Source organism: Tasmannia lanceolata, unplaced genomic scaffold (genome assembly GCF_043159265.1).
Source record: "Tasmannia lanceolata isolate RefF3 unplaced genomic scaffold, GAP_Taslan_0.1 ptg000003l, whole genome shotgun sequence".
In the NCBI taxonomy this organism is placed as follows: domain Eukaryota; kingdom Viridiplantae; phylum Streptophyta; class Magnoliopsida; order Canellales; family Winteraceae; genus Tasmannia; species Tasmannia lanceolata.
In genome coordinates, this window is record NW_027518680.1 from 1,748,084 (window position 1) to 1,761,845 (window position 13,762).

The 13,762-nt window shown below is 42.6% G+C and overlaps 1 protein-coding gene across 1 annotated transcript; it reads left to right on the plus strand.

Moving 5' to 3' along the window:
• Window positions 1-4,804: 4,804 nt before the first annotated feature.
• Window positions 4,805-13,210, plus strand: LOC143859737 (uncharacterized). Its single transcript, XM_077370396.1, has 2 exons — window positions 4,805-5,135; window positions 10,421-13,210. Exon 2 carries the CDS (start codon window positions 11,101-11,103, stop codon window positions 12,868-12,870), a length of 1,770 nt encoding a protein of 589 aa, XP_077226511.1. The 5' UTR covers window positions 4,805-5,135; window positions 10,421-11,100; the 3' UTR covers window positions 12,871-13,210.
• Window positions 13,211-13,762: the final 552 nt, after the last annotated feature.

The following is a 13,762-nucleotide window of genomic DNA, read 5'->3' on the forward strand; positions in this document are numbered from 1 at the left end:
CAGCCTGTGAGTGGCTGGAGTTTTTACACCCCATCAGTTGCCCCCCAGTTTTCCAAGTCATTGAGTGACTTGGGAAAGTGTGGTTGATCGCTTATCTGGATGGACAGGTGTTGTGTGGAAGTGAATCGGAGGGTTCAGTCTGGAGGTCCAGTCCGGAGTCCAGCTGGAAGTGGAGTCCGGAGATTCAGTCCGGAGTCCGGCTGGAAGTGGAGTCCGGAGATCCAGTCCGGAGTTCGGCTGGAAGTGGAGTCCAAAGGTCCAGTCCGGAGTCCGGAGTCCGGCTGGAAGTGCAGTCCGGAGATCCAGTCCGGAGTCCGGCTGGAAGTGGAGTCCGGAGTCCGGCTGGAAGTGCAGTCCGGAGATCCAGTCCGGAGTTCGGCTGGAAGTGGAGTCCGGAGTCCGGAGTCCGGCTGGAAGTGGAGTCCGGAGATCCAGTCCGGAGTTCGGCTGGAAGTGGAGTCCGGAGGTCCAGTCCGGAGTCCGGTTGGAAGTGGAGTCCGGAGTCCGGCTGGAAGTTGAGTCCGGATGTGGACTCATTTTTGTCGTCTTGCGGCCAGTACGGTTCGGACCGGACTGGTTTTTGTCGTTTTGTTGAAACGCATTATATCCAGTTCGGATTTTCCCGGACTGATTTTTGTCGTCTTGCGGCCAGTCCGGTTCGGACCGGACTGGTTTTTGTCGTTTTGTTGAAACGCGTTATATCCAGTTCGGATTTTCCCGGACTGATTTTTGTCGTCTTGCGGCCAGTCCGGTTCCGACCGGACTGGTTTTTGTCGTTTTGTTGAAACGCGTTATATCCAGTTCGGATTTTCCCGGACTGATTTTTGTCGTCTTGCGGCCAGTCCGGTTCGGACCGGACTGGTTTTTGTCGTTTTGTTGAAACGCGTTATATCCAGTACGGAGTACAGAGCATGGAGCATGTAGTACGGAGCATGGAGTGCGGAGCATGTAGTACGGAGCAGAGATGTGAATTTTCATGCACGTAGGGACACGCGCGTGCTTGGTCGTATTTTTGAGTGGGAGAATGTGTCCGTCATAAATATGGGACACGTGGCGCCATTCGAGTGTCCTCGAGATGCGTGCGTCGTATTTAATGTCCCACCGCCTCTGAAAAGCTATAAAAGGAGGTTTTACCCCCTTTCATTCTTTACTTTTTACTTTTCATCTTTTCTTCTTTTTCTTGCTCTGGGAGCTTCGACTTCTCAGTTCTCAGTTTGCAGTTCGCAGTTCGCAGTTCGCAGTTCGAGTTGCGCAAGGACTTGACGAGCTCCACTCACCGGTATTCCTCTCAGCCCTTCTCTTTACTACATGTCTGATAGTAGTTCGAGTTCCGAGTCCGGTACGGAGTCCTCCACTAGCAGTAGTTCAGAATTTAGGCTGCCGCAGGAGCCTGTAATGGCTAGGACGTCCGCTAGAGTAGATCTTGTAGATAGTGACGACGAAGGGGACAAGGAGGAGGTGTTTTTAGACTTAAACGCCACTCAACTCCCCACTGTTAGTCTCTCCCGAGCAGAAGGGAGTGTTGAAAGTGACGTTGCTGAGGCGTCTACAACATTCCCTCCTGGTCAGGCGGTGGAGGTAGTCGCTAGAGCGCGGATGGATGCCAACCCAAAATACAACCTGCGAGCTCTAGTCGAAGAGAACTACCTCACCAGGTCCATGCTAGGCGACATTAGGAATAAGTACTGTGTGTCTCCAAGATTTGAACTGAAGGCAGCTATAGAGGGAGACAGAGCCTGTAACGAGAGTCGAGATCTCTGTATTTATGAGGAGTCGATGAGGGTGGGACTCCGGTTTCCTCTGCACCCATTCTTCGCAGCGGTGCTTCGATACTACGGACTGGCCCCAGCTCAAGTAGCTCCGAACTCATGGAGACTACTGACTGGGTTCTTGTATCTTGTCCACGGCCGGTTAGAGAGGAGCGTGAGCTTGTCGCTATTCCGTGCTTGTGCACATCTGAAGAGGCATAAGGAAGGGGGCTGGATCTACATCAGCCAGCGCCCTGAACTCAAAATCATCACCGGTATCCCCTCGTCAATACATTCATGGAAGAATAGGTTCTTCTACGTCGAGGATAAGGAGGTCAGTGAGCCCTGGCCTGTCCCTCTAGTGTGGGACACTCCGGACACTTCCAAATTAAGTCGAAAGCCGCTCCTCGAGAGTGAGGACAAAGAGACTTTCGCCTTGATGCGGAAGGAGATTGAGCAATCAGGCCTTATCCGCTGTGCAGAGTTCTCAGGAGAGGAGGTGCTAGTTGGACTGGGCGTGAGTGCCGCGACTCCAGAACGTATGTAGCTAGACTTGTCTTTTAAAATATGTTTACTTTTATATGCTTGCTTCTGACTGCTTGCTTGTCTGGCAGAAATGAAGAAACAATCGACTGTCGAGAAGATAAGACAGGGAGCCAAGCCACGGGCACAGGAGGGTGCTGCACAGGCACAACAGGAGCGTCAGAAGAGAAAGGCGACTGTACTGGGGAGTCCGGCCCCGTCACAGGGCACTCCACCCCCATCCCAGAGGCCTAAGACTACGGTGAAGCTAATAGGCCCCTTTGCTCAGGGCGGTGGCTCTTCTAAGTCCGGTGGTGCTTCTACCGGAACCGGTTCTGGGGCTCGTCCTCCTACGGGGCTTAGTGAGCACGTCTTTCGACCCAATTGGGCCGTTCTGAAGGATGACACTGCCCTAGGCGAGAGCCGAGTAGCAGCAGAGCTTATGAGCAAGTGTTTGCTGCGGAAGGACAAGCAACAGATCCTTTACGAGCCGCCAGCTACAGGAGAGGAGGCTGTGCTATCCTCAGCTTACCAGGTAAGGAAGTGGTGATCCGTTTGCTAACTTTCTGCCCATTTCTTCCTTTCACCATACTGATGCCTGTTTCTTTCTTCAGATCTTGCTCTACTATAATGACCTCAAGGAGAAGAGTAAGAAGTTCTCCCAAGCCATTACTGCATCTGAAGAGGTGAACGGAAAGTTGGCCGCTGAGGTGTAGGAGCTTCAAACGAGCATCGGGCGAATAGAGGAGGAGAGGAGGTTGTTGAAGGAGGATCTGGCCGCAGAGAAGAAGAAACTGGTCAAGGCTGCTGAAGCCATGGAGGCTCAAAGAGGAAGAGCCACTGAGAGGCAGGAGAAGGCAGTGAAGGAGGCCACAGAGGCGAAGGAGGCTGAACTTTTCAGCCTGTCGAGCGAGGCTTATAGTCTTGGATACTACGACTGCCTCCAGGAGCTCCAGGCCTGCAATCCAAACTTATTGATGCAGAACATGACTCTCCCTGCCAGGCCGAAGATTACTGATGAGGAGCCAGATGCTCCTGCTGATGCTCCTGCTGACATCACCTCTCTTCCAGATGCTTAGTATTTTTTTTTGTTTTGACCTCTTTTTGTAATGGTCCTTGAGACCCTACAGCTCTTACCAGCCTTTTTAAAGTGAATTTTGTAATGGCCCTCGAGGCCCCACATATTCTGATCAATGAAATCACATGTCTGTCTCTGATACTTCTCAACTGAGTGATTTGCTTGACTGTCTTTTTAATTTTGATAACCTGGGACTGAGGCTGTTGATAGTCGAATTGTGACGAACTGGTCTTTTAACAAGTACCCAAGTTCAGGAACAACAAGTACCCAAGTTTTGTGAACTGGGTTTCCAGTAAGTACCCAAGTTTTGTGAACTGGGTTTCCAGTGAGTGTAGACACCCCATTTTGACCGGACCCAAGTTCGCTATGCTTGGGGGAAACCCCATCCAATCATTTCCGCCATGTTTTGCATTTTTCCACTAAGTGTTGAAAAGGGTTATTCATGAGAATCCGAGCAAAAGAGAATTTGGATCAGTTTGATGGGCCCGCCTTGAGCATTTGTTTAGATTTGGATCAAACAGGGGGACCCGCGCATTGTTTTAGTGAAAAATGAGTTTTGAACCTACTTCGATCCAACGCCTAAAGATGACCATCAAGAGAACGGTCAAGATCTCAGAGAAGTCGTTTTAACAACCAATTTTGTTATGATCATCAAGTTGAGTTATTCGGATCAGGCCATTGAAATGATTTAGGAGGGCACAACCTGCTTAGGTTGGGATCCATCAATTGGATGGTCTGGATCGTCATAGGGAATTGATTTTGGCAATGCAACATACTTACAAATTGTCGCCCATCAAATGAACGGTTTGGATCATCTCAAGGGAATGATTAAAGGAGTGCATCCCATTAAAACATGATAGCCCATCAAATGAATGGTTTAGATCATCCTATGAAGTAGGGCCTGCTATATATATATTTTTTTTTAATTCTAGTCACAATAAGAGATTCGGCTAGAACATGTGTGGGGCCCATCAAAAACAATGTAGTCTTAATTTGTTATTATTGTATTCACACTCAAAAGTGGAATTCCGAGTGATTGCAATAGCATAAAATTCGTTTGCTATGATGAAGACCACTTGGGTTACTGCTCACCATTATACAAAAGGATTTTAAAAATATATAGTTGAGTCTTCTCCCATATTTTTATAAAGAGCATGTTATGTTGAAAAATATTTCTCTTTCCTTGCATGGAGCCATACGTTTTTTTAATATGGGAAAGAATGTGGTGTTCTTAAAATAATAATTTATAAAAGGCATGTAGCATCTCTTCCTTTCCTTAGGTGGGGGTGCCACATGTTTTTTTTGTTTTTAACGTGGGAAGAGGTGTGGTGTTAAAAGAGGATAGCAATTAAAAAACAATAAAAAAATAAAAAGAAAGAAGCAACTCTTTTGGCTGCCATCTCTTCTTTTATTTAAGGGGACACCACCTCTTGAGAAAAAAAAAAAAGGAGGGTAACCTTCTCAGAGTTGGGGACCGAACAGCCCTCTCAGCCTTTGAGCTCATCTCTCCCCTCTTCAACAACAGCCTCTCTCTCTCTCTCCTTGTTGAATTATCCTTGCTGCAAAATTCCTTGGTGCATTTTGGGCCTAAAAACCCTTAGTAGTATAATCCCTTTTCTTCCTTCAACTCTTGGGGCTTTTATGTTGTTTGGATTTGGGATCCTCTTGTGGTCGAATCTCGAATTCTTGTGATGGAACCCCTTTGAAACCCAAAATCTTTGAGAATGAATTATAGTAGGATCAAATTCATTTTCTTTCATCGTTGGTTGAATCCTCTATAAATCCAGGTATGTCTTTTTTATTTTATAATTAATTTCTATTTGTATGTTTAAATTTTGCATGATAGTGCCTCTTTGAAATTCTTAATCATATGTTCTTATTTAATTAAAATCTAGTTACGATTACATAATTAGGAATTAGGAGGAAGTTTTGGATCCTTGAACTCTAAGAATTTTTGGTTCTTTTAGGGATAAACCATGAATCCTACTTAAAAATTAATTCTCAAGAAAAAATAAAACAAAATGTAAAACCTAATGTTATTCACAATCCAATTCGAAAGCACATAAAATCCACCAACAAATCCTCTTTGGAAATTAAAATCCACCAACAAACAGCAACTTGGATTGCAAATTCCATTACCAAAACAGCCCCTAGAGTATATTTTCCACTCCCAAACAGCCGTTAGCATACTCTTTTGATATCAACACCCCTTCCCTTTCCAAATTTATAAATTAACCCTTCTCATCTTGATAGTCACAACCCCTTTCTAAGTTGAAAAAGACAAGAAATGATAATCACCACTTTCTATTTTGATAGTCAAATTTGATAATCATAACCCTTCTCAACTTGATAGTCACCTATGTTCCCAAGTGGTAATCATAGCCCATTATTTATTAAAAGACAAAAAATGATAAGACAAAAAAATGGTGGTGCCAATATCATTCCCGCTATAGTGCTGGCTGCCTGTCTTGTGACCACATTTTGAGCATCTAAACGATAGAACCACAGAAAATGGTAAACTACAAAATTGTAACCCTTTCAACGATCTTTCCAACGCATGTTCGCACATTCAATTTGGCCAAGTGGTTAAAGAGTTATGACAGTTTTAGTGGGCTGCGTTTGTTAGATCTTTTAATGGTCAATGTTTTGTCGAATATGTGGAATTGTCAAAACATGTTTGTATTAACGTCCTTTTCCAAACAAAGATCAAAAGACACTAATCTAAAATACACCCAACCTAAAAGCTACAAACCCAAAATTCACTCATTAAAATTACCGTTCTAAATCCGTTAAAAGCCATTAAGCAAAAGACCACTAAAAATCTCAAGTGAAACTAAAACCTTCTAAATAAACAACTTTAAAAGCTACCAAACACACTAAATACCTTCAGATAATAAAATCTTCAAGAAAACTCTAAAAGTTTCCACAAACCCAAAAGAATTCGAAATTCCTAAAGAGCCTGTGGATTCAAAATTCCTTTAGGAACCTTTGGAGCCCATCTTTGTGTGTGGCTAGGAGACCCGCCCGGTCTCATTTCTCTCGCTAGTTCTCCTCTTTGTGCGTCGTTTGGTTTTTGGGAGAACTCCCTACTCGGCTTGGCTTCATACTCCTACCCTTATGGGGTACTGGGCGCACATTTGTTGCACCCTAAGGCTAAGTAGCTGTCCGGCCCGGCTGGGTGTTTTACCTTTGCCAAATGTGCACGGGGTCTCTTATTCCCTTTTACATCATTTACGTCTCGGAGACAAGCCTTGTCTCATATAAGAGAGTTTCCCCTTTAGGAGGCTTATCTAGCCTCATGTTAGAATAACCCTTCCTCCTGGCGAGTCTTTGACTCATTTTTACCCCTTTCTTGGTAGTGTTTTTAGTGAGTCTCTGACTCATTCGTGCTCTTTTCTTTAGTGTGTTAGTTAGTAGTTCGCCTTTAGATTTGTTGTCATTCATCCTTGTTTGAGACTAACTCAGTCACATAGAGCCTTCCCTGCTTGGGATCTTAGATTGTTTTCTCTGTTCTTGGGACACTTCTTTACGTGTTGTGGTTTGTCTTTTTGAGACGCTTGTTGTTTGTTCGGGGTTTCCCCTTTTGATTTAGGGCTTTGCCCTAGTTTGTGGTTATGCTTGCGTGTTCTCTTGAAGGGTGAAAACATTTAAGAATCTAAGAGCATTTGAAAAGCTTTAAAATCCAAAAACATTAGAAATTTAAATCTCAAAAACATTTGAAAACTTTAAAAATATCAAAAACATTTGAAAAACATAAAAAACCTTTAAAAAATCTTAAGTGTTGAGTGTTTCTTTTAGAAGCGTAGTAGGCGAGTTCGATTTTCGAACTACGTTGGCTTGATCCTCTTCTACGAGGTACGTAGTGCAGCTTGGGATCTTTATCCCAAGTCCAGCCAAACTTTGTAAATAAAAAAATGCTTTAACCCTTCAACTTTAAAACCTTGTTTTTAACAAAAATCTTCCTCTAGAGTTAGGAGTTTGTCCTAGATAGAGGGTTTTAGAGTTAGGAGTTCGTCTTTGATTTGTTGTGTGCTTGTTTGTGCTTGTTTTAGAGTTAGGGGTTTGTCCTAGAGTTATAGGAGTGCCTCCGTCCGGTTAGTTGGCGATTCACATCGCCGACTGATGACTAGGTCTTGGATACGTTAGCAATCCTATTGTTTTCCTTAGGGCGCACAGCCTAGTTACACATAGGTTGTAAGAACCGTTTGCATTAGCTTAGGGCTAACCTGCATTTAGTTAGGGCATATAGGGTGTCCTAAAATCTACAATTCACTGGAATTTAAATAATCATATAATAAACTTTAATAACTAGTCCGGTCTTTTAGATCGAGTCTAGGATAGAGGTCTAGGTGTCTTAGGCATCCTAGTTTAGAATAGGTGCGAAGAACTACGTTGCCTTGATTCTCGTGGAGGCGGGGATACGTAGGCTTCTTTGGATGAACATCAGACCATCCGAGGACTCGGGCTAATCCTTTAGAGTCTTAGGATTTGTTGTTTTGTTATATTGTATATTTTGCTGTGTTTTCTTACTTTCTTGCGCAGGACTATACCTTTAGCTGTAGCATGCATGTGTTTGCACATCAGAATTTAGACACCCATTAGGTATATCACTCATAACCTAGCTATGCTTAGGGGACACCTCTTTCATTTATTTTTTGTGTGCTTATTATTTCTATTCTCAGGAAATGCATGCTTAGATAGACGATTCCTGAGGATCGTTCCCATTTCACATGATTTTTGCCCAAAACTCTTCGAGGTTAATAATAAATGGCATAAGAGACCAAGTGTTCGCACTCGGGCGAATTGGGGGCGCTCTTCGGACCTTCTCCATTCGTCATCAGGCACGGACCTTTTGTATCTCTGGTTATCCATTGCAAACAGAGCATTTGTTTTGGTTCCATGGCGTGTCCATGGATGGCGACTCTGAGTTTATTTTAGGTATGTCTCGGTTTCGAGCCCTGGCTCCGGATCAAGACATATCTCTTTCTTTTTATATCGCCACTCGAGCTATGCTATGAGGGTGGCATCAGTTTCGAGAGTTCCTTGGCAGAGCTCTCCTTCACTTTGTGGAGATCTTAGAGGATTGCAGGAGGGATCTCGCGTCCCTCGGCCTCGTCCTCAGGATCGGGGTCCACAGGCTGGCGACTCTGCTGGGGAGTTCTTGGAACATTGCCTAACTCTTTAAAAATGCCATCTTTACTAACTTTGGAGAAATTTGAGCTAAAATCATTTTAAATGGGAACTCTATCGTTAGAATCCAGGGGTACCAGATAGGTGCGTAATTAAAACAAGGGATTCACACACTGCACATCATGCATTATCATATTTTTTATTCCTTTCATTGTTTTTTATTTGTTTTCATTATTGGCTCCACGGGATAGATTCAATGCGTGCCCGACTGGGATGTCATTACACCCTGATGGTACTGTTGAATCTATTTCCAAGCTATGCGCCGGTGCTGCAGCCGTAAACACTGGGCGTACTTGTGTTTACAGCAGCCGATGAGCAATGAAGCATACTATGTATAACATTGGGCGTACTTTTGTTATACATATTAAGTATGTTTCATACGCATAGTACCCAGTAGATTGAGTCCGGAGCCCTACTTTGTTTTATATATTATGTATATACTTACTGACTTAGTGAAACCTAACTAGGAAGTACCCGTGTTTATATAAGTATATTACATTCATATAGGGTCGAACATGTGTTGCTCACACATGTGGAGCCTAGAGTTAGGAGCCTTGTCCCCTTTGTAGACTAGGGTAGTTCATTTTATATGGCTACAACACGGTCCTAGTACACACACTCATCAGTCTGTCTTGAGTCGAGACTTTCTCGACTCCGTTAGATTAGATTAGAGCTGGTGCCCCTGGTTAGGATATATGTGTGTATATATATATATACTGATTATGTGTATTAGGGCTCTCCTCTTAGTTAGAGTTCCTTATTCTTTTCAATTGGTTATATCTATTCTTTATTCAGATCTAGATCTAGTCAGTGGCTTTTGCTTGCCATTACCTTGGCCATGATCTGTCATTCGATCTGTTATTTATAGGATTTGACCCGTTGTCATGTGTTCTCACCGTTAGTCGGTCCTTCATTTGGTCACCTTTCTTTGGTAACCATATTCCGAGCTTATCTTACCACCGTTATTCATATAACTTTGGTTGAGTTGTGGTTATCCTTTCTAGCGTCGTCATGCTGCCGGATTTTGTCTAGAATATTTTGAGCATGACCGCTATCTTTAGAGTTAGTTAAACCATGAGTTTACCTTACCTTGGCTTTCTTGTCTAGTTGTTATGCTGCCGAATTTTTCGCAGAATATTTTAAGCATGACGGCTATCCTTTAGAGTTAGTTAAACTATGAGCTTACCTTACTTGGACTTTCTTGTCTAGTCGTTATGCTGCCAGATTTTATCCAGAATATTTTGGCATGACCGCTATCCTTTATAGTTAGCTAAACCATGAGTTTACCTTACTTCGACCTTCTTGTATAGCTGTTATGCTGTCGGATTTTACCTGGAACATTTTTTTTAGCACGACTGCTATTCTCCAAAGTCAGGGATAACCATGAGTTTGTTGTATCGTGATACTTTTGTTTATTCCTGTTTATCCATTTGTGGATTATCATCAGATTCTTAACTTTAGTCATTATTTATTTCTTTGATCTTTTGTACATATAATTAATTCATATTTTTCATCATAGATTTATCTTTCTTATATCATGATCATTGATGGATTAGCTAAATCTTGCCTATCTGTTGCAAGTGCATGATTATTGCTGAGGTCTAAACTCATTTAGATTAGGGGTGTTTATCATTCTTAATTTTTTCATACCCCAAAAGAGAGCAGCCATATCTCAAAAAGACTTAAAGGGATAAATTGAAGATTCCTTGAGATCCTGTTGGTGTAGGTCATGTTATCAGTGCCTACCTTTCTTTGACCTTCATAGATTGACTTACCTGTTTTGTAATTCAAACATGTTCAGGATTATTCTTGTCTCTATTTGTAGAGGATATTTTATCCCCATTATCATTCATTTATCCTAGTGTTTTAACCTCAATTTCAGGATTCTTAAGGTGAGCAATTGTCGTTATCACCCTCAAAAGAGATAACTAAGCCAAACCTGCTTGGTTAGACCATCTTCTGTATCTAGACTCAGTTGATCCTCTCATTACATCGAGAATACCTTTACTCTCTTTGTCTGAGTTGTCTGAATTACCAGAGGTTCATTCAATGGCTGACCCAGTTGATCCTATGGTAGCCATTCAAGAGATGTTGAGAAATCTTACTAGCGACATGGCGAGCATGAAGGAAGAGATTACCCATTTGAAAGTTCAGAATACTGACAAGGCCTCCAATTCTAGAAGGCCAGTACCCCAATTTCCTCAAGTTGCGTCTCCAGATTCGAACAGACCAGCTGTTTCACCTTTTGAAATCAATTTAGAAGATGAACAATATGCTGAAGAATTTTGTGTACCTGTGGTCAGTAAAGAGAAAGAGATATATGACAAGCTAGAGAAGGAGATGTACGGCAAGTTTAGAAAGTTGGCTCAAGATGTAGAGAATATGAAATTTCAGGGGCCAAAGAAGTTCGACATTTCTGAGTTTATGATACCTCCTGAGGCTATTCTGCCACCCAAATTCAAAACCCCTGACTAAGATAAATATGATGGGACTGGGTGTCCTCGGGGTCATGTAGGATGGTTCATAAAGCTTTCCCAACAACATGGACTCAACCCCGAGCAGATGGCACACCTATTCCCTGTGTCCCTTGTGGGAATCGCAAAACAGTGGTTCTTGCGCCTGAAACCAGAAGAAGTCAGAACTATGGAGGCCATAGCAAACAAACTTGTCGAGCAATTTTCGATGGAGGACGGAATAGAGGTTACGAAGAGGGATTTGAAGCAGTTGAAACAAGGGCCGCAGGAGACCTTTACCTCTTTTATCCGGCGATGGAAAAGAATGTTAGCGCAATTGAGTCTGACACTCTCAGAGGCAGATCAAATCAAGCTGGTAGTAAAGAGCCTATCCTCCGAATATTTTCATTTCATGTCACCTCAGCACTACACAAGTTTTGATCATCTGATAAAGACGGGAACTCAAACTGAAGATGCTTTGGTAAAAGGCCTGAGGTCCAAGACTTTATCTGATATCACAGAAGGGAAAAGACCTATGGTCGAGCCAAAGAAGGTACATAATGTCAATTCTGTTAGGACTCCAGTCAAAACAGTATTGGAAGGGGAAGAGACGGCAGAAAAGAAAACAAGAAAGTTTACTCCGCTTCCTTGCTCGTTATCCTACATTCTCAGGAGATTGATCAAGGACAACAAGATCGAATTGCCTGAACAAAGAGTCCTACCTAACCCTCTGCCTAAGAATTGGAAAAAGGATTTATTTTGTGCATATCATCGTGGTTCGGGTCATACGACTGATAAATGTTATACTCTGAAGCATAAAGTGCAAGATATGATCGATGAAGACAAGCTCACTATTGAAGAGCCTTTCGATGTTCATGCTGTCCTGCCGCTAGCTTCGATAAATGTCATTTCTACTGAAGGACCAATCTTGGACCCTGCATCTCTCATTCACCCTATTTCTGAGACCCAACTGATCCCATCAAGCACCCGATCTGTAGAAGAATCTGTTGAGAAGACTACACTTGTCAGAATGGAAAGCTGGATGGTCAAGCTCTTTGGTCAGATGTCTATGCTAACTGAGGAAGTAAGGGAGATGAAAATTCAGATGCAGCACTTGTCCATTAAATGCGACTCTGCTCCAAAGCAACTTGTGGATATGGGTACTATGACAGAAGAGGCATCTGTTCAGAGTTTAATCCTTGATAGATATGTTGATTTGCATAATGGGAAAAAGCCTTACATTGCTCCGAAGGAAGTTAGAAGTGTTAGACCTTCTCGACAACCTCTTAAACAGGCTTTCATTGCTCCGAGGGAGGTTAAGAATGTTGGACCTTCTCACCAACCTTTAAGGAAGCCAGTGATAGAGGAAGAAAAGATGGGTCAGAAACGAGAAAGAGAATTCACTCAAATGCCTTGTTCTCTTATAGTCATCATGAAGAAATGGGTCAGTGAAGGTTGTTTGAGGCTTCCAGATATTAAACCTGTGCCTGAACCATTCCCCAACAATTGGAGGATGGATCAATACTGTGAGTATCATAGAGGCCCGGGTCACCTGACAGAGAATTGTTTAGCTTTGAAACATGCAATACAGAGCCGGATAGAGAAAGACTCTTCTGCTCTTGCTGAAATCTATGCTTTTGTGAACCAGGCGTTTGAAAAAACCATTCAACTTCCCAGAGATCCCGTCACTTATGTCACTCCAGAGCCAGAGAATAAGTTGAAGGGAAAAGAAAAAATGTCAGAGTTTGAATATCTTGAGAATGTTCAGGCAGAGAAGGTGATGTCACCAGCCAGTTTTCAAAGACAATTTGGGCCAAGTCAACAGGACTTCAAAGGACCACCCTTTCCAAGGTTTCTGAACCAGGGTCGAACTCCTTAGCCAGCATTATCATGGAGGAAGGCGTGCTACTTGTGAACTTCAGTGCCAAGTCCTCACCTCTGTTCAACTGTTATGTTTCAAGAGTCATATGTCAAGTATCTTGTTTCTAGATTTGTTTTTTGTGAAGTTTATACCAACTCCTAGGTTGAAAGTTGGTGAGTCTGGTAGTGTCAATGACACCAAAAAAAAGAAGAAGAAAAAGTGTCATGTCTGTCAGTCTTTCGTATTTAGAGTCAGTGTTTTATTTTCTGTCAAATCAAATGTAAGGCCCATAGAGGCGTGTCTGTGAGTCATCTATGTACTTCAAAGTTTTCAATTCAATATAGCATTTGGTTCTGTATCTTCAATGTTTATGATTCACTCTTAGATCTAATGTTTAAACAACTAAAGACCCCCTTCTCGGATGAGAATGCAGATGAAATTCACCTCGAGATCTGAAAGATGATCAAACGAGAGGAAGAGCGTCGAGCATAGCCACTTGAAGAAGAAATCGAAGCCATTGATAGTGGTATCGAAATCCAAAACTCGAGAAGGATGGAGTGGCAAAACTTTATCTCCCGAGGAGCGCAAAGAATTGATAAACCTGTGTAGAGGGGTTTGAGGTAGTCTTGCTTGATCCTATAAGGATAAACCAGGGGAATGCCTTGTCGTTGAGCAAAGCAAGACTTCATTGTCTTTAGACATCCAGTTGAAGAGAAATATTTTAAAGAGTGAAACATCAGACATCTTGTGGAGCTGATGAAATATTGAGAGAAAATTTTCTGGCAAGGAAGTTGTATGATAAATTTAAGCCTCCCTAAAAAAAAAGAAAAAAAAAGAGATAAGGAGTTGTGGAATCTTGAGCATAAATTTAAGATTTTCAAGATGGGAGTGAAGCACAGTGGTTGAAGTT

Excerpts from the sequence above, each read along its gene's own strand:
- LOC143859737 (XM_077370396.1), top strand. The coding sequence starts at position 11,101 with ATGGCACACCTATTCCCTGTGTCCCTTGTGGGAATCGCAAAACAGTGG.